The sequence below is a fragment of the Pelobates fuscus genome, chromosome 7 (assembly GCF_036172605.1).
Source record: "Pelobates fuscus isolate aPelFus1 chromosome 7, aPelFus1.pri, whole genome shotgun sequence".
In the NCBI taxonomy this organism is placed as follows: Eukaryota; Metazoa; Chordata; class Amphibia; order Anura; family Pelobatidae; genus Pelobates; species Pelobates fuscus.
The window spans coordinates 152682402-152705725 of record NC_086323.1 but is presented as its reverse complement, the minus strand read 5'-3'; the positions used below and the strand labels follow the sequence as shown (position 1 = coordinate 152705725).

Sequence of the window (23324 nt, the reverse complement as noted above, 5' to 3'; positions counted from 1 at the left end):
GGCACCCCACTGGTGACAAGCCCAAGCTTCGAATATACTTCATTGACTACAACCCTCTGTTGCCTGTCACTCAGCCACTGCCTTACCCATTCAACAATATTGGAATCCAAACTCAAAGATTGCAGTTTATTGATAAGCCTTCTATGTGCAACAGTGTCAAAAGCCTTACTGAAATCTAGGTAAGCAATGTCTACTGCACCACCCTGATCTATAATTTTAGTTACCCAATCAAAAAAATCAATAAGATTAGTTTGGCATGATCTTCCTGAAGTAAACCCATGTTGTCTCTGATCTTGAAATCCATGTGTTTTTAGATGTTCAACTTGATAGACCCATGTCTCTTTTCAGCTATGGAACCATATATTCCTTAAATTAGAAGTTCCATTTAATGTGCAGGATTAGCTGTGGATGTGGGTATATTCTGTATGGATTTATATTAATAGTACATTCATTAAAATTCCAAATTAGCTTATTTTACAACTAATAATGAAATTTAAATGGTTACATATTTTCATTTACTTTGTTTTACTTTGTAATAAATTGTTCATGTGCAATATAGTGATCTGTTTAAAATATAGATTTATATTATTTAAGCTCTCAAATAATTGCATATTTTCTGTCATTGTAGAGTACCCAGGAGGAATATGAATGCATTTATATCTGAGAACTAATAAAATTTGTATTTTGTCTATATTGTGCAATATAAGATATCCTAAAACAGGCATAGGCAACCTTCGGCACTCCTGATGTTTTGGACTACACCACCCATGATTCTTTGCCAGCATTACGGGTGTAAGAGCATTATGTAGTCCACAACATTTGGAGTGCCGAGGGTTGTCTATCCCTGCCCTAAGATACAATATCTATTTTATAAAACCTGTTAGAATGGTTGTTGCTCTGTATGATTATACAAGCCTGTTGGCTACATTTTTGGGTTTTATATGAGCAATAGTTTCCTCTCTATTTACGAATACATTATGTGCATTTCAAAAAGTGCTATTGCACAAAATATGTCAGGCTGTTTAGCAGCCCCTCCCCAACCTCCAACCCCCAAACCCCTGTGATTTCACAAAATGATGTGATCATTGGGTAAAGCTGCTTGTTTGACATTCCCTTTGTGGTTCCGACAAGATCTTGTTGCTGCCACTTGACCAAGGGCTGAATGACCTCAATGCAGTTTGCAATGTGAATGCCTAATGATGTGCTTGCAGTTGGCTGTATGAGGACTTGGTCTCTTGTGCTCCCACATGTGCAGTACTAGAGAGCGAACCTGGGATAGCAAGACAACAGCCCAAATTCAGGACTGTTCCACCAAGCGTGGGACTTTTTGGAAGGTATGATACAAAAACACAGATGCATGGCTTCAGTTTTATCCAACATTAGGTAATGATGCACATAGGGTTCCAGTATTGCAATAACATACATCAGTCAGCTTTAGGTGTGCAAATCATTTAATCCAATGGAGGCAAACGGTAGATCTCCAGCTAGGAGTCTACATTTACACCTCATTTAAAGTGGTATTCTCACCTTTGAGTTTCTCTCAAAATTCATAAAACGGAGATGGAGATTCATTGAGGGTCAAAGATTTGTCTTCTATAAAGTTTTTAACATGTGGCAACAGGAAAAACTTTAACCTGGGTCCTCTGGCGCAAAGTGCAATAGAAGCCTATAGAAAATGAGATGTCATAATCCCCTGATTTCGTTCTCATATATATGCGTAAGTGTTCACTAGTGACATTGCTCCCAACATATTAAGCTGGATCGAGAAAGAAGATGGCTCAGAGGAAAAAGTGATTCAAGTACCGTAAGTATTTCTAACCTACCCTCTCTCTCCCAGGAACCACCTTGAAGGTCCTTTAAAAAAATAAAACGTGATCGTTCAATATATATAAAAATATATTAAAGGTTTCACACTTAAAAGAAATTCATCTTTCAGTAGATGTCAAAATTACTTTAATGTTATATTATTTAAATAATTTATATGAAATTTAAGAAAAGCTTTGAATTCACACAACCCCTTGATTCACTGGTCATTGTGCATCCCTTTCAGGATGATTCGCTGATTAAAATGCATTGAATTCCTTTTTTTAAATCTACCGTTTTATGTATTCTAAACTCTCTAGCTCACAATGAACCCACAGTTTCACTAGAGAGTGCTTAAATTCCATCCAGTTACAAAAAGAGTTACACCGTTTATAGACAGAAATAATATGCATCCAATCAGGAATAATGGTTTAGGGATAGGGTATTTCTCTGTGAATTGCTGTAATAGATACCAGGCAATCAGTAGTTTTATGTGGCACTTAACCTATAAAGATCCCTCAACTTCCTCTTTTTTTTGTTTTTAAATAGAAAGTAAAGTTTATTTTTATAATGTTTGGTGGTGTAAAAAAAAAAAAAAAAGTATTTTTTTTTTTTTTAACACTTACTCTCAAATACCCTTATGCTGACATATTGGGGCTTATTCACTAAATTGTGCAACAATGAAAATGCATTTAATCCAAGATGAAATAGATTGTAGAGTTCTTGTTTTTTGCAATTTAAATATTTTTTTCTGAAATCTGCAGTTCCCTTGTTAATTCTACATAATCCCTGGTTTATTAATGGCACTTAATGAAGGAGAATGTTGGCATAGAATTTCAGTTATTATTTCCAATGTTGAGAATACTTGTAACCTGAACAAACCTACAGCAGTCAAGCTATGACACTATTTGAAAAGATATTCACAGTTAAAGGGACATTTCAGAATGAGTGCATTTTTTTAATGCATTGCATAGGCCAGGAATAGAAAACAACCAATTGAATGAATAAAAAAAAAAAAACTGCTCTTGGTTCAGCCCAGACAAGTACGTTGTTAGCCAACCAGGATGCTCCAATAGATTGTCTATGGCACTTTTCAAAGTGCCGACTTATCCACAATCCCTTGCTCCTAAGGGCTGTGAGGGAAGAGCAGTGGTTTCTAAAAACTGGAGTTCAGTTTGATTTCTATTATGGAAGTTTTTAACTGAACTAGATGCTATAGAAATAGTTGCTTTGCATACGGATGGCATGAGCAACAATGTTATTGAAGAAACACGGCAAATTAGGGAAAGCTGTGACACCTCAGACCAGTATTACTGTAACCAAAAATAAGTATTTGAGAATGGGGGAGATGGGACAGGATAGGCAGGGTAAACATGAAAACAGATTTTACCACTGGATAAACGAATAACCTACAACCAACAGAACATTTGCTGTATTACATCTATCAAAGTCCACCGTATTAGCAATGGTGTTGCTAGGACAGTACCCAAGCCAATAGAATGCCAGATCTATTAACTATTAAGGTTCCCTAAGAAAGAGAGAAACCATATAAAGAGTATAGCATCTAGTTATACAAAAAATACAAAAAAATAATAATTAAAAAAATATATATAAATATATATAAAAATAAATAAAGCAAATATCAAAGCTATAACTAATTTAAATTCAGAGCGAGGATGTTTAAACCAAAATACAATATGACCAAGTAACAGAGAAACCATCAGGCAGGAGAGGGTTAAACCATTATTTAAACCCCACGTGTACATCATATGATCATGCAGGATTTAAATGTCCGGATGTGGTACTTAAAGAGCTGCATGCAAGACACAACACACCATTCACTCACTGCTAAGCAGAAAAAAAAGGTCATAGATGCATAATTACACATCATATTGATTGCTACGCTAAGCCTCTGGGAGGGCTGCAACAAATCCTTGTGGGGCAACCAAAGCCCTTACCATGATTTAGACTTTTATTTGACCAGCCGCATATTCAAAGCTAATTTAGCAAGAAATCAGCAGCATGTATTCAAATATACTTTTTAATTTCCTGCTTAAGCCAAGCTGTCTATCACTAAAATTAGACCAAATTATGTCAAGTGGGAACGATGCCTGCAGACCATGTGTATTTTCACAATAAAAGGGAAAACGAGGGTAAATATTCAGGCAGACAACTGTTCGTGGCAAGCACGGAATCTGTACAGCATGACTAGAATAATCCCTAGAAACAGCCGCTTGGAATATAAAACTCTGGATATTCCAGAACATGGAGCCTTTAGGCTTCAGTCACCTCAAAAAAATTCAAGGAATATGATACTTTTAAAGGCTCACCATCACGATCTAAAATTAACAGCATTTAGAAATGATTTGATGGCATTTAACTTAGGTGAGACCAAGAGGCGACACTCTCCTAAACATGCATACATTATAGGGTGCTGCTGGGGCCAATTCATACAACATACAAAATCCACCGCACACGCTCATTCACTGTATTAGTTATATTTAAAAACATCTTGCCTAGGCAAAAAATAATGGGGGTTTAGTTACAGTACATGATCATACATTGCATAAGCTTGCCACAACGTCAACGTACCCCATTCTAAGCAAGTCCTACTCTAGCACCAAATGCCTGCTCTTCTGAGATTAATCCACTCACTTAGGAAATTCTTCCTGCTGGGACTCTCTTTAGTTCAGGTTAAATTCCCTGTGCGCTGCATCTTGTATGTTATTTAACTTGGGTGAGCCACCTCCCTTGTGACGATGCAAATTCACCATTACCTAAGCTCAACTCATTATAAACTCGTTGAAAACCAGAAAATGATTCAGAGGTGAACAAGTATTTGAAGCTCACCTATCAAGGGTCAAAGCAGAGGTGAAGTGAGGTCATGAGGCACCCAGGACAAGTCCTTTATTGGTGCCCTCTCACCCCAAAACCAGTTCCGTGCACCTGCGAGATTGCTGGTTCCGTGCCAAGGATTTTATTTATAGTAATAAATGTTTACAGACCAATTAATTTTAACACCAAAATACCTACTTTATATGAGTACATTTGTATACTGGAAGAGTTTATTAGTTTCCACAAAAAAGTAGAGGTGGACTGCTCAGAAAATATCTAGGCCATAGTAGGTGACTGGAAAAATTCTACAATTTAGCTTTTCTCATGTTTGGCTATTTTGGCCTTGATTCACCACAATACACTATTTACGGTATTATTCACTAAAGTGAGAATGGACGAGACCAGTATATTCAATTGGAGATTGTTCCACTTTGCACCATTTGTTATAACACAATACTTTGATATGTTGTCCTGCTGCTTCCAGGGACACATGTTAAAAATCTTCCAGCCACCATAACCGAACCAAGAATAACTAAAAAAGGAATAAAATGCTTTGGGAACCGACAGACATATTTAAGAATGAAAACAAAAACACACACACGGAGATGCCAAATGATTCTTGGCGCAGAGTGGTTTCCACTGTTAACAAGAGTGGTTCTCTGAAGTGAACCTGACATGCATTAACATTCCGGTGGCAGTTATTACAAATATCTAATCTACTACTTTTGGCAAAATTGTCCTTACAAAGCAAACATTGGTGTCTTTCATTGGAACTCGCCAGATACTGGACATTCCAATAATTTTGGCCTTCACATAATTAATACAAAATTATTCGCGCCAACAAATTCTGCAGAGCTGTGCAATGGGTGGACTAGCAGAAAAGTATTTGCAACAAGACAAGTTAGACGCACAGGAACAGAGCGTATTGAGGACCTGCTCAAGCGAGCTTACAATCTAGATGTAACTTTTGAAACTAATACAATGTAGATTATTTTTTTTTATTTTTTTTTTAACGTATATGTTTTCTTTTAAGGTTAGCAAAATGTATAACCTGCATTAACATTTTATTTCTACATGAGAATTGCACCCATTTTTATTGTGACAAACGATAAACATGGTTCCACTCACAATTATGCATTCCTACAACGGTGTGTGAGATATTCTATAATCCTTGGAAAGCAGCTACATGCTAGGCATTATGGGATGTTGAGCCATATGTTCATATGCACACACAGTCGACAGCAATGAGCAGGGAACAAACTTCAATTAAGCAAAAATCTGTAATCTATGTTTTTACTGGCAGTTTTACTAGAACGCTCTATAGATTTCATGCTAATACTCGTCTGAAAATGACTGTCAACCGCATATTTAAAGTGGACACGCCAACCATAAAAGATTTACTGAATAGTGACTGCAGGGATTTAATGATGTTTTAATTGTCACACACGCATAGTACTGTAATATATATTACAATTTCCAGAAAGGATGCTTCTGATAATTATCCAGTGGAATTCGGCTTCTAACTCATATAATAGCAAGAATTGCAGTTTTCTGCAGTTTTGAGCCAGTAACTATGTAATCAGGTACTACATGAAATTATTTTATATTTATGAGACCCAATATAAAGCAGAATGTTCAGCATTCCATCTATATTAGCTGGTATAAAAGCAAACTAAGAATAATTCGTACAGCATTCCCATCACTTCACTCTGACATCATCAATTGTTTTATTCCTACCGTCATATGTGCCAATTTCAAGTAGTGTTCCGCTTTGTTCAAGAGCCAAAAACTCCTGTACAGTTAGAAAATTATAGTCCACTCCGGGGATTTCACCTTCTCGAGGGGAGCGTGTTGTGCCTGTACAAAACAAACAAAGCAAAAATCATTAAAGTATTGTAAAAAAACAAAACAAAACAAAAAACATACAAACACTTGAATAAAGCTGAAAATATCAAGGCTTCCTAAAGCATAAGACACAAGGCCTGGAATTTAAATGAGGTTTAAAATCAGAATGGTACCAATCATTGTAGTTTTCGCTTGATATAATTTAATTTGCCCCCTTAAAACAGCCAATATTGTACTAGTGAAATCGCTAGACAATGTCTTGATCTCAGTAGAAAATGCGGTAAAAATTGTGCACCATCGTTTGCACTGCAGGAATCATTTGGCAGTTCCATGAATCATTTTGAACTGCCAAATGATTCCTACAATGCAGACAATCAGCATAGTCTCTAGGCCTACTGGCCTTGCGCTTCTTTATACACTAGTGTCGTCACTGCGCATGCGCTATGCGCTCAAAATAAGTCTCCCCTTCATCCTTGGTTAGTAAGTGAAAGAAGGCTTCCCAAAGAAGGGCTATATCTGAACTGGTTGCAGCCCACACATGAGGGGTGATGGTGGGGCTGGAATGGTTTAGAAGGAGGCGAGTAATCACTAAAACAAACTAAGAAACATTCCATGTTCGCAAAAGCAGTTCATTCGGGGACTACACATTAATATAATAATTCAAAGACAAGTTCACTTTAAACCAGATTTTAATAAGTCAGTCAGTACGCTTCACTGTTCTAGGATAGGGATGGCAAAAATGGGACTCTCAAGCTGTTGCAGAACTACAATGTACCTGAATATTTTGGCAATTTTCAGTCTGGCAAAGCATCATGGAATTTGTTGTTCATTATTGAATATCAACATGCTATGCCCAATACACACTTTTTCAGAGAAATACATTTTTTTTTTTTTTATTTTTTTTTTTAAAACCCTATCCCATTAAATACACAATGCCTGAGCACCAGGCCACACACCAGAATTACTTCTGATACAAACTGATACACATTCATAAAGCAGCAGGAACATTGTACAAAATGATTAGTGTAATTATGCAGCAATAATTCCTATAATCTTCTACATAAACTTCACACATTTATTTTACTGTATTTTGATAAATATTTTAGAAAGGAAAAAAAAAAAAAAAAGCCACTATACTTTCATGGAAATAAAGAATAATTGCAACAATTTATGTAATTGTAATCAATATTCTCCCCCCCCCCCCCCCCCACCATCACTGACTTCTAAGTAAAATCACAAGCACAATGTACTTGCAAGAAGAATCTTCAATAACATTTTTAAAAAGTAATAAATGAATGGCAAACGTGGGATTGCATGAGATCTGCGTTTAAAATGTGGCAACTGAATAGGATGGGTGACCAAACGGATGTACACTTTATAAGCTGTATTCCCGATGGGGGGGGGGGGGGAAATCAGTGATAGGCTCTCACCTCATCAAGCATTGCCCCATGCACCAGGATAGAGTATGAAGAGTACTGGAGGCACCATAACCACTTTATTGTGTATTAATTTTAATATTTACCATTCTCAAAATCTGATACCACTGTTGCATGCTGATATCAAGGGTTGCTTTTATTTAGATCTATTAGATATATTACATTTACAATTCAGCTAGGTTACGCTCTTGAATTTAAAAAATACGTTTTCATACCCTGACAGGTACACTTTAAGCTGTTCCCAGCCTGCCCCTGGCAGCAACAGTAAGAGGTTACAAATGAACAGCATGGCAATGTAAACAACATGTTATATTAGCATATCTTTCAGCTAGAAATGTATTACATGCGGCCCACTGACTAAATGATCAGCTTATTACAAAAACACTGAAATCAGGTTTGCTTACTTTAAGTACAGAATGACCTAAAAGGAGTATAATGAATGGTATAGCTTTTCAATAGAATCCTCTGTGTACAGCAGATTCTATCATGTGCAGTAGGGTTTGTGGGTGGAGCTGATCTACCAGGAACCTGTTGAAGGAATCTCAAACATCTGGTCCAGGAAAGACAACAATGACCGTACAATGACACCAGCTGTCAGCGCCAGACATTAGTGAGAGTCATGTTGCCTTCAGCTAAGGAAGGAGGGCTGCAGTTCTTGTCTAGATTTGAATTTTGAGAAGAAAAAAAAAACGAACAACTTCCATTCAATTTAACCTTTCGGGGGTCATGTGAAGAAAAAAAAAAAATAAGTCTTATACAGCTTCATGTTCAGTGACAATTTCATGAATAGATTTCAAGTGTAGCTCAATGCTCAGATTCTATTCAAATTGTAGAGCTGTACAGTTTGCAAAATATAATATATATTATATATATATATATAATATATTATATATTATATATAATTTATTTGTTGGGTTTTATTATAGCGGAAAAGTCACATGTGGGATTTTTACACCGTCAAAGCATGCATGCGCTTGTGCAACATTTTTCTGAAAATTAAATCTCCCTGGATATACACGAGAGGTGTACTGTTCAATGCTTAACCTCCCCTGCTTTCATTATATTTACTGTTATGAGAAAAAGACGAACGGACAACGTTAAAGAGAAGAGACAGTTACGCATTAAAGCTACTAAGATTTTGCAAATGGCCAATACTGAAAGTAACTTCGTATTAAGTAAATAAAAATGCATCTCGGGGGACGGAGCTAGCTAGCTAACGGAGCGATCGCATGCACCCTGAGCTCCGATGCCGAAAACGCTTGAAAACCCACATTACCCTAATCGGAACAACGGGTCTGCACTCCAAAAACATCACCTGAAGCAGGAGAACATGGGCAAACACTCCCGCAAATCCCGGGGCTCGGGTGAGCACAACACCCGAGATATTAGCTTTTTACTCACCCAGACACCCAGGCCTAAAATGGCGGACCGCAGGGCAGAAACACCACACGGCTCCACATCGGCCTCCGAGGAGGAAGATCCTGAACCGGAGGACACTCGAAGTGGCAGAGTGACCCCCCCCAGCGGCGACCCGACCCACAACTGGCTACAAAAACAGATATAACCGCGATGGTGGCGGAGCTCAAAACCTACATAGCCTCTGAAGTGGCGGGCCTGAAAACGGACCTCAGCACTCTAGCAGACAGGATAAAATCCACGGAGGAAAATGTCCGCGGCCTCGGAGTTAAACAGGACATCACTGCAGCCCAACTGCAGGGAGTAACCCTCGCATGTGCAGAGCTGACAGCGAAGGTGGGACAGATGGAAGACCCGGCAAGACAGCGCAACCTCAAAATTAGAGGGATTCCAAACAACATTGATGCCGGAGAGCTCCCACAGTACGTCAGGAGATTACTCTCCACTACTCTGACACCCAAGCAGGCTAAAGGTATGCAACTTGACGGATATACCGCCTCCCGGGTAGCCTCACAACCAAACCCTCGGGGTCAAGGGATGTCATTATTTGCTTTCGGTCACGAACCGACAAGGACATATTTATGGCACAGACTAAAGGCCAATCACCATTCACCTTTGAACAGCACGCACTGTGCTTTTTCCAAAACCTCAGCAGATCCACACTGCAGTGGCGCGCCACATTGAAGGAGGTGACAACTTGACTGCGAACAGCAGAAATTCCGTACAGGTGGGGGACCCCTGCGGGCACTTGTGGTAGAGAGAAATGGCAAAAAACACAGACTCACCTCAATGTCCGACGCCAATAACTTTCTGCACTCCCTGGGACTGACTGCTACTACCACCGCCAGTCCGAACGGCTCAACACACGTATGGGATGTCGATAACGTAGCGTTTTTTTTCCGCCCGCCAACTCGAAGGCCCCAGGATGAGGCGCCTCATTGAAAAACTCTTTTTGCTGACCTACAGCCTACAGTTAAGCCTGCGTTATGTACTATTGTACTCATGTATCTTGTTTTGTTTATGTTCTTTTTTACGTTCCGACTCACTTTCCCTTAGATAAGTCCCACGGGACTAGCGGACCTACATGGGTCGTTCATACCTTTGTGCAATGCGCTATTACTAGCAATCGCTCCTTAAACACAACCCCCCCCCCCCAAAGCTCCGGGGATATGGAGCTTACTTAACCCTCCATTGGGCTCAATGCACTTCTGCTGATAATGAGCACAACACAGCCCATAAATGTTGACAGAACACCGCTATATTTAATAGCCACCCGCAATGGGGATCCTGGGAACCATTACTTTCTGTTACCCACCTGCCACTAAGTTTCCTCTTCCATGCCTTGGCGTGACTCATTCGCCGAGCTAAACTTTGGCAGCCACGCTGACTACTATGTCTCTTAAGGCAACCCACCTTGCGGCCGGCTATCGGTGTCAAACGTACAAATGTATAAACAGTGATAACCCTAGCCTGATCCTCATGTCCTAGCTGGCCTTCCTTAAGTGAAGGGTAGTAATGGAATGCACTTGCACTACTATCACAACACTCCTTAGCATTACTGCGTATTGTACAGTTTTTCACCAATGCATCGTGTTATTACCATAAAAGGTGCCCTACCGCTGACATATGTTGACAATCCAGATGTAAACCTCATTCTATATTGTATTTCTCGCACTGTCATTATATGCTTGTTACCCATCTTGGCACTACAAAAATAAAGAATTAAAAAAAAAAATGCATCTCTAAGAAAGTTGCAATGTGCCAAAACTGAGGCATAGAGCAGACTTCTCAATAAACACCTTCGAAAATTACCTGATCTGCCATGGAGTTAGAGAACCTTAATATAAAACTACATAAAAGTGATTGTCACATCAAGCAACTTTTCTACCATTGCATTTCTGATGATACCATACAAAGACCCCCTTTCCACCGATCTTCGCAAATTGACTCGACTGTCCAGCAAAATTTGTATTGAATTGGGTCACTTGTCCTCATACGGGTTAGCAGTAACGAACCCCTCTTATCAGGCTCTCATAATTCCCAATATTAAGAAGAAGGTAATTAAAGCTGAGAATAAGTGAATGAACAAATATCAGCACGTTTGGAATTTTTCACATGTTACGGTATACAGTATGTTTGTAATCTGTGTGAAAATATCTACCACACATGTTGTCTGTAGATGACTTGGCAGCTTTATACATTACCAGGATCTTTGATAAATTGCCTTTCTAGGTTTCCAAAGAAAGAAAGAAAAAAACACTATGTGCCAACTAGGGAAGAGATTGAAGTGAAGATTGAGTTTTAACTGAGCCAACACTAGAGTCCCTTTAACATACAACTGCACAGCCACCTTATCTGTAGTCTGTGTGTGCTAACTGCTGCTATCTGGTGAAATAGGAGGACTAGCATCCTTTAGATAATTGCTTTGAATCTGAGCAAATGTTTAAAATCCTATTAGATAAAAAAGGGAAAAAACTACCACCCATACACACACACAGAAGAAAGGAGGAAAATAAATAAATAAGGTAGGATGGCAGCCAGCCCGCCCGCCCCCAACCCCCCTCTCTCCTGAAACAAAGTGACAAGCTGCCTACTGGACACACGCTCCGGCAGATGGCATATCAAAGGGTTTTTCTAAGCCGTCTGGATGTGTACAATGATTACAAACCTCACTTAAAACAAACCCACAATGTTTACCTTCTAATGGCAGTAAACGCAAAATATACTGTAAAATATAAATAGACTTTAGACAGAAAAAAAGAGATACAATACGGAATGTGACAATTTGTGAAGGATTTATAAGGATACATATGGCACTGGTGTACAATGTAATATACATGTGATTTTTACGTACACAAAGTAAAAGCGACAAAATAAAAATGACTGTTATATGAAAAATATGACTTTTCAGAAGACAAAAAATAGTGAATTTAATCATGAGATTTTTGCAGAAGGCAAGTAACTTAGCTCTACTTGTGTCCTTGCAAATAGTTTCACTTTCCAACTAGAGTCACCCCAACCTGTCTTCTGACAGCATTTACACCACTACAGCGCTTGAAAGCCACCAATATCTCCCCCACTCCCCAGCTATGACAGGTCACTTGTTGATACCATGTCACATGAGGCTAATGTTTAGTCACTTCTCCAGTATAGCCGAGTACACTGTAGATAGATACAGAATGCCTCCTCAGAGGCCTCTGAGTGTACATTGTAGCACCCATTGTATAAATTCACAGACACCATCATCTACAGCTAAACAAATATCTCCGTCATCCGTCATACGGTCATAGCAAATGTTCCCATTTTAAGTCACTACAATTCAGAGTTTAAAAGGAACATTGTGTTAGAAATACAGTTTAAACACAGGTGTATAAAAAAAAGTTTATAACGCTTTCTCTTACCAGTTTTCATGACCGAGGTCTCCCCCTCCATCGACGTCGCACTGATGGGGAAACCTAATGTGCATGTTCTATGAGTGTTGTGCGCATGAGGGCTTCTTATATGAGAGCACTGAATCAATGCTTTCTTATGGGGATTTGGAAGACACTGGACATCCTCATGCAAAACGTGAGGACGTTAATGGAGTTAAACCAGGAAGCGCTTCTAATGTCTGGGAGAAAGCCACTAGAGATTTTCTTAACCATGCAATGTAAACACTGCAGTGATGCAAGGATTAGGGGACACAGACAAATTACCCAGAACACTTCAATGAGATGAAGTGGTCTGGGTGCCTATAGTGTCCCTTAAAGGAGCAGCATATGAATGTAGCAATATTAAGCGTGCACATTTGTATCTATGTAATGCAACTAGACAGCAATCAGAATATATACATAGTAGGCAATAGCATACGTCATTTTTCAAGCCTCTTTCCAGAATACGTATCAAGAATACGTATCAAGAATACGTATCAAGAATACGTATCAAGAATACGTATATTCAGGAACTATACAAGCAGATTCCGGATTGTGATAATTACACAGCTCTACTGTACATTAAAATAAAATAAAAAAATAAAAAAGGTTCCAGTGGTAGCTTTGTCTTGTCTTGTGTAAAATCTCTGATGTTGACGTAAACGGACTCAACTCAAACAGAGACTACTTCAGGACCAGAGATAAAGATATCAGCCTTTCTAAATGTTAAGATGCAAGTTGTGAATTCAGTATCTTGTCTTTGATGGCAGAGAATTTCTGTATTCTGTGAAACAGGTTGCTCAGCAATGCTAATTACAATGACTTTCTGCAGTCACAAAACATGTTCTCTGCCAGTGTGTCTCTCCAGTTTTTATCTAACAGTGCTTAGGTCGGTCTTCCAAATCTAGCACTAGTAAAGCTATACACTAAACCATTAACTGTAGATGGTTAAAAGCCAACTGCTTTTAGGTCTATGTAATAGAGCTTCAAAGCTAGCAGAGCTGAGGAGTTTGGTTTGTTTATTTTGCCTAAAAATGTGCTATTCCCTTGGCAACTGCACACAACTTCATAGTTTACTGAATAACCTTGAAGGTACATGTATCTTCTTAGCCTTTACAATACCAACCAAAACCAAAACTACTACATCTTAAAAAGCGACACGGTCAAGGTCTGTGGACTTTGCAAAGACCCCAGACAGGGACATCGACTTTTGGGGTCCGGTGGCAGGCAAAGGTGAGTTATATTCATCTGAACCTGTCACTTGCGGGCACCGCCATCTTTCTCCGGTGGGTCTTCTTCAATTCCTGGTGTTGGCACCAGGAGTCAACACGCTTGTTGTACTCTATAACATTGAGGTGTATGTTGGATCCTGCAAGACAAGATCCTCCATAGTCATTATCATCACCATTTATATAGCGCCAACAGATTCCATAGCGCTTTACAATATTTTAAGGGGGGATTTAACTATAACAATTACAAGATAATTTATATAAAATATAGTGTGACGGAGCTCCCTGTACCCCTGGCTGGGTACATCCACCAAGGACCGCTTCTTGGCTGGAACAGGGGACAAACAGCAGCACTTCTGCCCACAATCGCCGTGGCTTGACTGGGGCCCTGGAACCGCGCTCTCCTGGAGCCGAATGAGTACTCGCTCTAGCAACCCCCAGGCACTGGACAACACTCAGTCCTGGGAGCTCTAGTCCTTACAATTACTTTCCCCGTTGAATCCGCCACACTGGAACAGTGATTAAAGAATAGCCCTTTCCCCTCCCAGTAACCAGATGACGCATAGTTCTGGGAGTACAAGCTGGAATACCTTTATTGGCAGCCACAACTGGCCTTATGTGCATGTCCCCATGCAAGGGGCACTCCCCCCTGGACCTGAGAGTAGACTACAGTAAAAACATACACACGATTACATTGGCTCTCAGGTCCAGGACACTTCCATACCAAACAAGATAATCCCTCCCCTGTGCCTGGTAGATAATAGAGTCAAGCACTGTATTAACCCCTTAACGGCGTTCTATGCCGTCGCGGCTTTAAAGCCGTTGCGGCGGCATAGAACGCCGTAACGGCTTGCAGCCCCAGTAGCAGAGGTGTACTCACCTCCGCCGCGATCCTCTTCTGGGGGGCTGCCTGAGAGCCCAGACAGCCCCCCTCCGGCAAATGAGGCCCACGGGGGCCATGTGATCGCTCTCAAAGAGCGATCACATGGCCCCCTATAGCTGGCTATGGATCTGCCAGCAGGGGGACTGTCTAAAATATTAGACAGTCCCCCTGCTGGTAGGAAAGTATAAAAAAAAAATGAAATACACATGGTAAAATAAAATAAAAGTATTTATATATATAAATAAATGCTGTAAAGTGTTCCTGCAGTCCGCTGGGCCCCCTCTGCAAGTATAGGGAGCCGGGGGGCCCACAATTCCACCTGACCGGACCACCAGGGATCAAAGGATCTTCCCCCCTCCCTGAACCAGGTAAGAAACAGGGAGGGGGGAATAACAAAAATACATTTAAATTACTATTACTACATTTACATGCATACACTACTAAACACATACACACACTGCATTCATTACACTGACACACACACTGCATTCATTACACTGACACACACTGCATTCATTACACTGACACACACACTGCATTCATTACACTGACACACACACTGCATTCATTACACTGACACACACACTGCATTCATTACACTGACACACACTGCATTCATTACACTGACACACACACTGCATTCACTGCACTGACACTCACTGCACTAACACACTGCACTCACACACACACTGCATCCACTGCACTCACACAGCATTCACTACACTGACACACACTGCACTAACACACACACACACTGCATCCGCTGCACTGACACACACTGCATCCGCTGCACTGACACACACTGCATCCGCTGCACTGACACACTGCATTCACTGCACTAACACACACACACTGCATCCACTGCACTAACACACACACTGCATCCACTGCACTGACACACACACTGCATCCACTGTACTGACACACACACTGCATTCACTACACTGACACACTGCATTCACTACACTGACACACACTCCATTCACCACACTGACACACACACTGCATTCACACACACACACACTGCATCCACTACACTGACACACACTGCATCCACTACACTGACACACACTGCATCCACTACACTGACACACACTGCATCCACTACACTGACACACACTGCATCCACTACACTGACACACACTGCATCCACTACACTGACACACACTGCATCCACTACACTGACACACACTGCATCCACTACACTGACACACACTGCATCCACTACACTGACACACACTGCATCCACTACACTGACACACACTGCATCCACTACACTGACACACACTCTGCATTCACTACACTAACACACATACTGCATTCATTGGGGGGGAGGCAGGCCGGGCAGGGAGGGGGGGGAGGCAGGCCGGCCGGGCAGGGAGGGGGGGGAGGCAGGCCGGCCGGGCAGGGAGGGGGGGGAGGCAGGCCGGCCGGGCAGGGAGGGGGGGGGAGGCAGGCCGGCCGGGCAGGGAGGGGGGGGAGGCAGGCCGGCCGGGCAGGGAGGGGGGGGAGGCAGGCCGGCCGGGCAGGGAGGGGGGGGGGGCCCAGACTTTGTGCTTTGTCAGGGGCCCCAAAATTTCTGGTGGCGGCCCTGCGTATGGTAGCCCAGGAATAAGAATTACCCCCATGATGGCATACCATTTGCAAAAGTAGACAACCCAAGGTATTGCAAATGGGGTATGTCCAGTCATTTTTAGTAGCCACTTAGTCACAAACACTGGCCAAATATTCGTTTTTTGCTTTTTTCACACAAAAACAAATATGAACGCTAACTTTGGCCAGTGTTTGTGACTAAGTGGCTACTAAAAAAGACTAAACATACCCCACGTTCAATACCTTGGGTTGTCTACTTTTTCAAATGGTATGCCATTATGGGGGTAATTCTCATTCCTGGGCTACCACACCGTCTCAAAGGTAACATTACTAATCTGGCAAATTTCAAATTGAAAATGGAACGTTCTATATTTGACCCTGTAACTTTCCAAAACACCATAAATCCTGTTAATGGGGGGTACTGTTTTACTCGTGAGACATCGCTGATTACAAATACGTGCATTTTGTTGCAGTAAAACCTAACAGTATTATGACATTTACAGCTAAAATGTGAGGCGGAACTACAAATTTAAAAAAAAAAAAAATTCTCACAGTTTTTTTTTATTTTATTCATAATAAATTGTTTCATATATAAATATTTTATATGAAATGAAAGCCCTGTTTCTCCTGAACAAAATGATATATAATAAGTGTGGGTGCATTTAATATGAAAGAGGTGAATTACGGTTGAAAAGACATATAGCGCAAATTCCAGTTTTTGTTTACGTTTTGTTTTGATCAGAACGTGTACTATTGACTCCATCCTGAAGGGGTTAAACTCAATTATCCCCAAGCACAAAAAAAAAATAAAAAAAACATTTCCCAAATACACCAAAAGTACCTTAAAATTAAAGGACCACTCTAGGCACCCAGACCACTTCAGCTTAATGAAGTGGTCTGGGTGCCTGGTCCAGCTAGGTTTAACCCTTTTTTATATAAACATAGCAGTTTCAGAGAAACTGCTATGTTTATATAAGGGTTAAGCCAGCCTCTAAATCCTCTAGTGGCTGTCTCACTGACAGCCGCTAGAGGCGCTTGAGTGATTCTCACTGTGAAAATCACAGTGAGAGCACGCAAGCGTCCATAGGAAAGCATTGTAAATGCTTTCCTATGCGACCGGCTGAATGCGCGCGCAGCTCTTGCCACGCATGCGCATTCAGCCGAAAGGGAGGATCGGAGGCGGAGAGCTCCCCGCCCGGCGCTGGAATAAAGATAAGTTTTAACCCTTTCCTCTCCCCAGAGCTGGGCGGGAGGGGGACCCTGAGGGTGGGGGCACCCTCAGGGCACTATAGTGCCAGGAAAACTAGTAAGTTTTCCTGGCACTATAGTGGTCCTTTAAGCCTCACAAAAGTTACATCCCCTGATAGCCCCGATTTGGGTGACCAACATATCCAAAAATCACCCGATGGGTTCAGGAATTTCCTGATAGCCATAATTTTACCGACCGCACACATGGTTCCCTAGCCGAAAATAGTTCCATAGAACCGCGAAGTCTTCATGCCGAAAATAGTTCCAGGGCTTTTGCGGCTAAGTCCCCCTAAAGTCTAATCGCGGTTTTGGTCCATGCGAATGGCCGCCAGGGAGCTAGCGTTCGGTTCTCTGTGCACTAATGCAAAGTGCCGAACCAGGGGAACCAAGGGGAATAAAATATGGTTCTTTACAGTAGCTGACCTGGCCCACAGTTGGTGGGCAGGAGGCTGGCAAGCAGGCTCCACCAGGAGCTCGTGGCAAACTCACAAGGACAGGGGAGTTTGTCACATATAGGTTGAAGAGGACCCTGTTCAAACAAGCTTACAGTCTACAGTTAAAGGGACACTATAGTCACCATAACAACTACAGCTTAATGTAGTTGTTCTGGTGAGTATAATTGCTCCCTTAACCCCTTAAGGACCAAACTTCTGGAATAAAAGGGAATCATGACATGTCACACATGTCATGTGTCCTTAAGGGGTTAAGGCATTTTTATGTAAACACTGCCTTCAGAGAAAAGGCAGTGTTTCCATTGCCCCTAGGGACACCTCCATGTGGCCACTCCTTAGATGGTCACTGGAAGGGCTTCCTGGCTCCGGGCTGCACAGTAAGCAGCCCTGCCGTTCAGCATCCCCACGTTCTGCATGGAGACGCTGAATTTTCCTCAGAAAGCATTGGATTGGCTAAAAATAGGCCATTTTGATGTCAGAAAGGGGGTGGAGCCAGCACCGGCAGACCCGAGCGGCGCTGGAAATAAGGTGAGTTTTAAACTTTTATAGGGGGGGTAAGCCACCTAAATGGCCATCTATCTTCTCAACGTCGGTAGCTCGTCCAGTGTCTATAAGTGTCAGGGGTAAGAGAAATAGAGAGTATATCTCTCTTGAGTAGATTGAAATTTCAATAAAATTTCAACACAATCAATATGAGTAAGTCAGAATTCACCCATGTTAATTTTTACCCAAATTAAAAAAATAAATAAAATTAAACACACACATACCAATTGTCTCATGTGTCAAGACTTCCAAAAACTAGTATCTCAAAATAACAAGTAAAAAAAAAGAAAATATATAAAAGTCATAATCAAAAAGTAATTTAACAAATCATCTTCTGCTTCCATCCACCCCAACATACATAATGGTTACCTATATTTTATTTAACCAAAACAAATTTACAACATACAAATCCTGTGACAAAATATGTTGAACACGAAATATTTTCTAGTCAGGGAACGTTAATTGTATTCATACTAATCTGCAAGTCAAAACAGTATTTGCGAATAATTCAGCTGCTAAAGTATACAGAGGCAAAGAGGCATGCTAAGTGCCATATCAACTGCAGCTTATTGCAATAAATCTATGGGTGTCATCTCTCCGGATTCCATCAGGCTTATTTAAATCAGTTTGTCAAAAATCAGTGCATTCCCAGCATCCAAAGGTCAGCCTTCTCACCGCCAACATAATCATGTTGCTATCCTACCCCCAGCACTCACAGCCTGTAATCGCTCAAGGTCAGACAGCTGTGGATAAAAATACCCATGTTTAATTCCCATGTTACCTAAGCAGTAGTTGATAGGGTATTTCCATCACCTGCCTGACCTATTTATTTATTTTTTATCAAACTGCTTGGACACAGCTTGATATAAAATAGGACACTTAAAGACTCCTGGCAATAAGCTGTAGTGATTATAGATCTTAGAGCAGGGGTAGGCAACCTTCGATTTTGTGGACCTTATCTCCCCTGATGCTTTTCCAGAATGCCAAAGGTTGCTCACCCCTGGCTTAGAGTATCCGTTTAAGAAGGGTCTAAAACATATAAAATTAATAAGCAGTCTAAGAGCAGAGCTTTGAGATTTATGAAGGAAATTTTAAATCTGAAAGTTGCTGGTTCAATTAAACTCACTATTTAATAAAGTCTTTATGTAAATAGTGTTATATAAAAATATCATGCATTTCCCAGTTGTAATCTCTCTAAATAAACAGATTTACTACTGCAACATAGGAAAAAAACAAGAATCTGTAACACAAAACAACATCCACAGAGTTCCCAAATAAAAAAATAATAATAATAATTATATATATATATATATATATATATATATATATATATATATATATATATATACACACACATACATACATACATACATGCAAATACTCATCATACATTTACATTTTAGTCCAGTTTTGCTTTCAAGAGTATGGCCCACCAAGTGGATGCATGGAGATCAGGAATTTACTTGAATAATTCTTGATCGAAGGACATCTTTACAAACCAAGGTGAATGCCCCTGAATGCCCAAGCAATACAGACAGACCATTACTACTCTTACAGGTGTATTTACCAGCGAGAATTAAAATTTAATTTATAATGTAAGGTCCAATTAGCCAAAGTGAAAGTAAAGCAGATTTAGATGTCAGCTATTGTTACCTTATATTTGAAAATCACTTTGATTTCTTTTTTTAGTGAATAAACCTGCCAGACTAATGACAGAAGAGGGATACCTTCCACAATGATTTTTTTTTTTCAGCTACAAATGCAACATAACTGGAATGTATTAAAGGAACAGTCTAGTCACTAAAACAACTACATTTTGTTATATTTGTTCTGGTGAGTAGAATCATTATCTTCAGGCTTTTTCTGTAAACACGGTCTTTTCAGAGAAAATGCAGTGTTTACATTACAGCCTAGGGATAACTCCTCAACTGGCCATTCCTCAGATGGCTACTAGAGGTGCTTCCTGCGGCAGTGCTGCACAGTGTGCAGCATTTCCATTCAGTGTCTCCAACCTCTGCATGGAGGAGCTGATCTGCCTCCTTGACAGTCTCAGCCAATCATATGGGGATGCATTGTGATTGTCTCAGACCACCACTTGTGATGATGTCAGCAGACAGGGGCAAAGGTAGCTGCAGACTGTAATAAAAAGTAAGATTTTATTATATTTATGGAGGCAAGAGGGGTTGGGGGGGGGGGGGGGGGCTATATGATAGTTTTACCACTATAGAGTCAGAAATATGTTTGTGTTACTGACCCTATAGTGTTCATTAAAACAAACGTATTTAGACTCTTTTAGACTGTGGTTCATTGAGGGAAATCATATTTTGCTTATGAAAAACATGAAAAGCATGCATAATTGATCAGAATGAGAATCAGAATGGTGAGAAGTGTGATCGACAAGACTGTGGAACGATTGCTGGTGCTAGACATTGTGGCTTAAGTACCTATGTGATAATCTACTGGTTTCGCACAAAATATTCTTTAGCAGGGCTGGAAAAATAGTAGATCTGCAGAACTACAGATGCCATGATGCTTTCCCAGTGTACAGAAGGGCAAAGCATCATGGAAGTTGTAGTTTGGCAACATCTGGGGATCTGTCATTTGCCCAGTCCTACCATAGTTTACAGAGAATAGCGTAAAATAAAAAGTAGAACGTTTTAAAATTAAATAAGGTTAAAGCTAAAGTGTCCATGTTTTCCTGTTTCTCTTTCCAGGATGATTGATTTAGCTTGTCACATCCAGGCAGATACACATATACCTTTCCCTGAACCTTGCCATGTGAACCACAAGCTGGTAGTTCACATTTAACTACTGAAGAAAACAAGAGTCCGTCCGTTATATAAAGGAATTGGTATGCACAAGGGATGACAGATCCATCTCGTTTTCAAATCTCATTACTTTCCCATAATGATGGGCAGCGCATGAAAAGAACTGCCAAGTACTATGCAGTATAAGATGCACAAAGGGCAATCAATCCCTTTAGGATTGCGCTTTGATTAACGGATTTTCCTTCTGCAGCAATTCTACATACAGTAGTGTGGCACATTTCATGTCCTATCTAGCAGCACTATGGAGTATTAGAGTTCAGAATTCCATGGAACTGGCAACCCTAGTGTAAACAGAACATTTAACATTCACCACATCCCACTCAGAACTGCAATGTCAGCCGCTTACTATACAAGGTATCACAAAGTTTGTGGCCTCCCACCGGCCTCTACCTGCCCGATTACAGACAAGCACGTCTTTACGTTTTTCAGATTATCCTCTGCACACAGCCAGCACAAAGAAACTACCCCATGTCTGAGTGAAGGATACAGACATAGCAAACAGAGGAGTCTGCTCTAATCAGGGAGACCTGCAGCCAGCAAGTAGACAGTGAGTGACTGAGATCTGTATACAACAACATGTTCAAACCTGTAAGGGGATTGAAAAAAATTATATTAATAATTCCAAAATAAAAGACGTGTGTTTCACTGCGTGCGAAAAGAGGTCCTACTAGTAAAAAAAAAAAAAAACACAACATGGCTAATTCAGGAGCATATATTGTGTCTATTAGCAGCAATTTAAACTAAATAAAATATATTTATATAAAAAAAAAGGGACTCTGTTAAACCCTATAGTTGTTTTAAGTCTCAAATAATACCCCCAAAATAACCAAAATAGCACCTACCTAATTAAAATTATTCCATACGAATATAATATACTAAATATATTCCATATAGAATTGGAAGCCAGCAAGTAGCCAAAAGCGACCAAGCTGGGTCCCTTTAGAACAAACACTTCTAAATTACACAATTCTATTTGCTAAATCAACAAAACCATGCAATGATTGAGCGTTCCGTCTTCTACAGTGACTGAGAATCAATTATTAAGTTCCAGGTTGCAGAAATACAAATATATACAAATGATAAATAAAACAAAACCAAAAAAAAAATGTGCTTTGGGTGGAACACACGAAACACCTACTGCAAAGTTGTGTAGATCTGATCGGCAATATAAACCCTTAGTCTCGACTAGAGTATATTTTTTGTGCTGAAATTATTCAGTTATGGTATACAGTAGGAGAGACATCACATATGGTTCAAGCTGGAAGGCATCACAGTGCAGTCACAGTGCAAGGCCTAAAGTGTACAATCTCACAGAGTACTCATCTTTCATCTCCACCATAGTTTGAACCAACTTGTGTGATATTAATAATTCATTTTCCAGCTTTCAACTCCGATTGCACCGTAGGTCCTTGTAGCAAGGAAAGTGTTAACTGTTCCACATAAATTTTATGCTGCCCTTTCCAATGCTCTCATATAAAAGCTCAGGAGACTATACCAGTACCACCTGTTGTCTAAACAGATGCAAAGCAACAATGCTCCCTTTAGACCCACTAACCAGGAACTTCATGAACTTTAACCCTGGATGGGTTTCTGGCTCAGCAAAAGCAGCTAGGGCAATGTGCAAGTAATGAATTTAGATTTTGCTCATTCAGAGAACCGAGAGCATGTGACTGACTCAGAAACCCTTTAAGATGAAAAGTTACGAAAATAAAAATGCAATACACTAAGAAAATACAAGTGTTGGGATGCCTTAATAGCTAAAATATACTTTCTGTAATTGTATAGAACTAAATTAAAATAAAT

General features: G+C 40.3%; 1 protein-coding gene across 14 annotated transcripts in view; it reads right to left on the bottom strand.

Moving 5' to 3' along the window:
- The window catches only part of MAGI1 (membrane associated guanylate kinase, WW and PDZ domain containing 1), a 468514-nt gene that overhangs the window by 117240 nt on the left and 327950 nt on the right, over positions 1 to 23324 (bottom strand). For all 14 annotated transcript variants that reach the window (XM_063426812.1, XM_063426813.1, XM_063426817.1 and 11 more), the window contains exon 3: positions 6376 to 6495. In XM_063426812.1, the coding sequence (XP_063282882.1) occupies positions 6376 to 6495 (120 nt within the window). The remainder of the gene's footprint in view (positions 1 to 6375; positions 6496 to 23324) is intronic.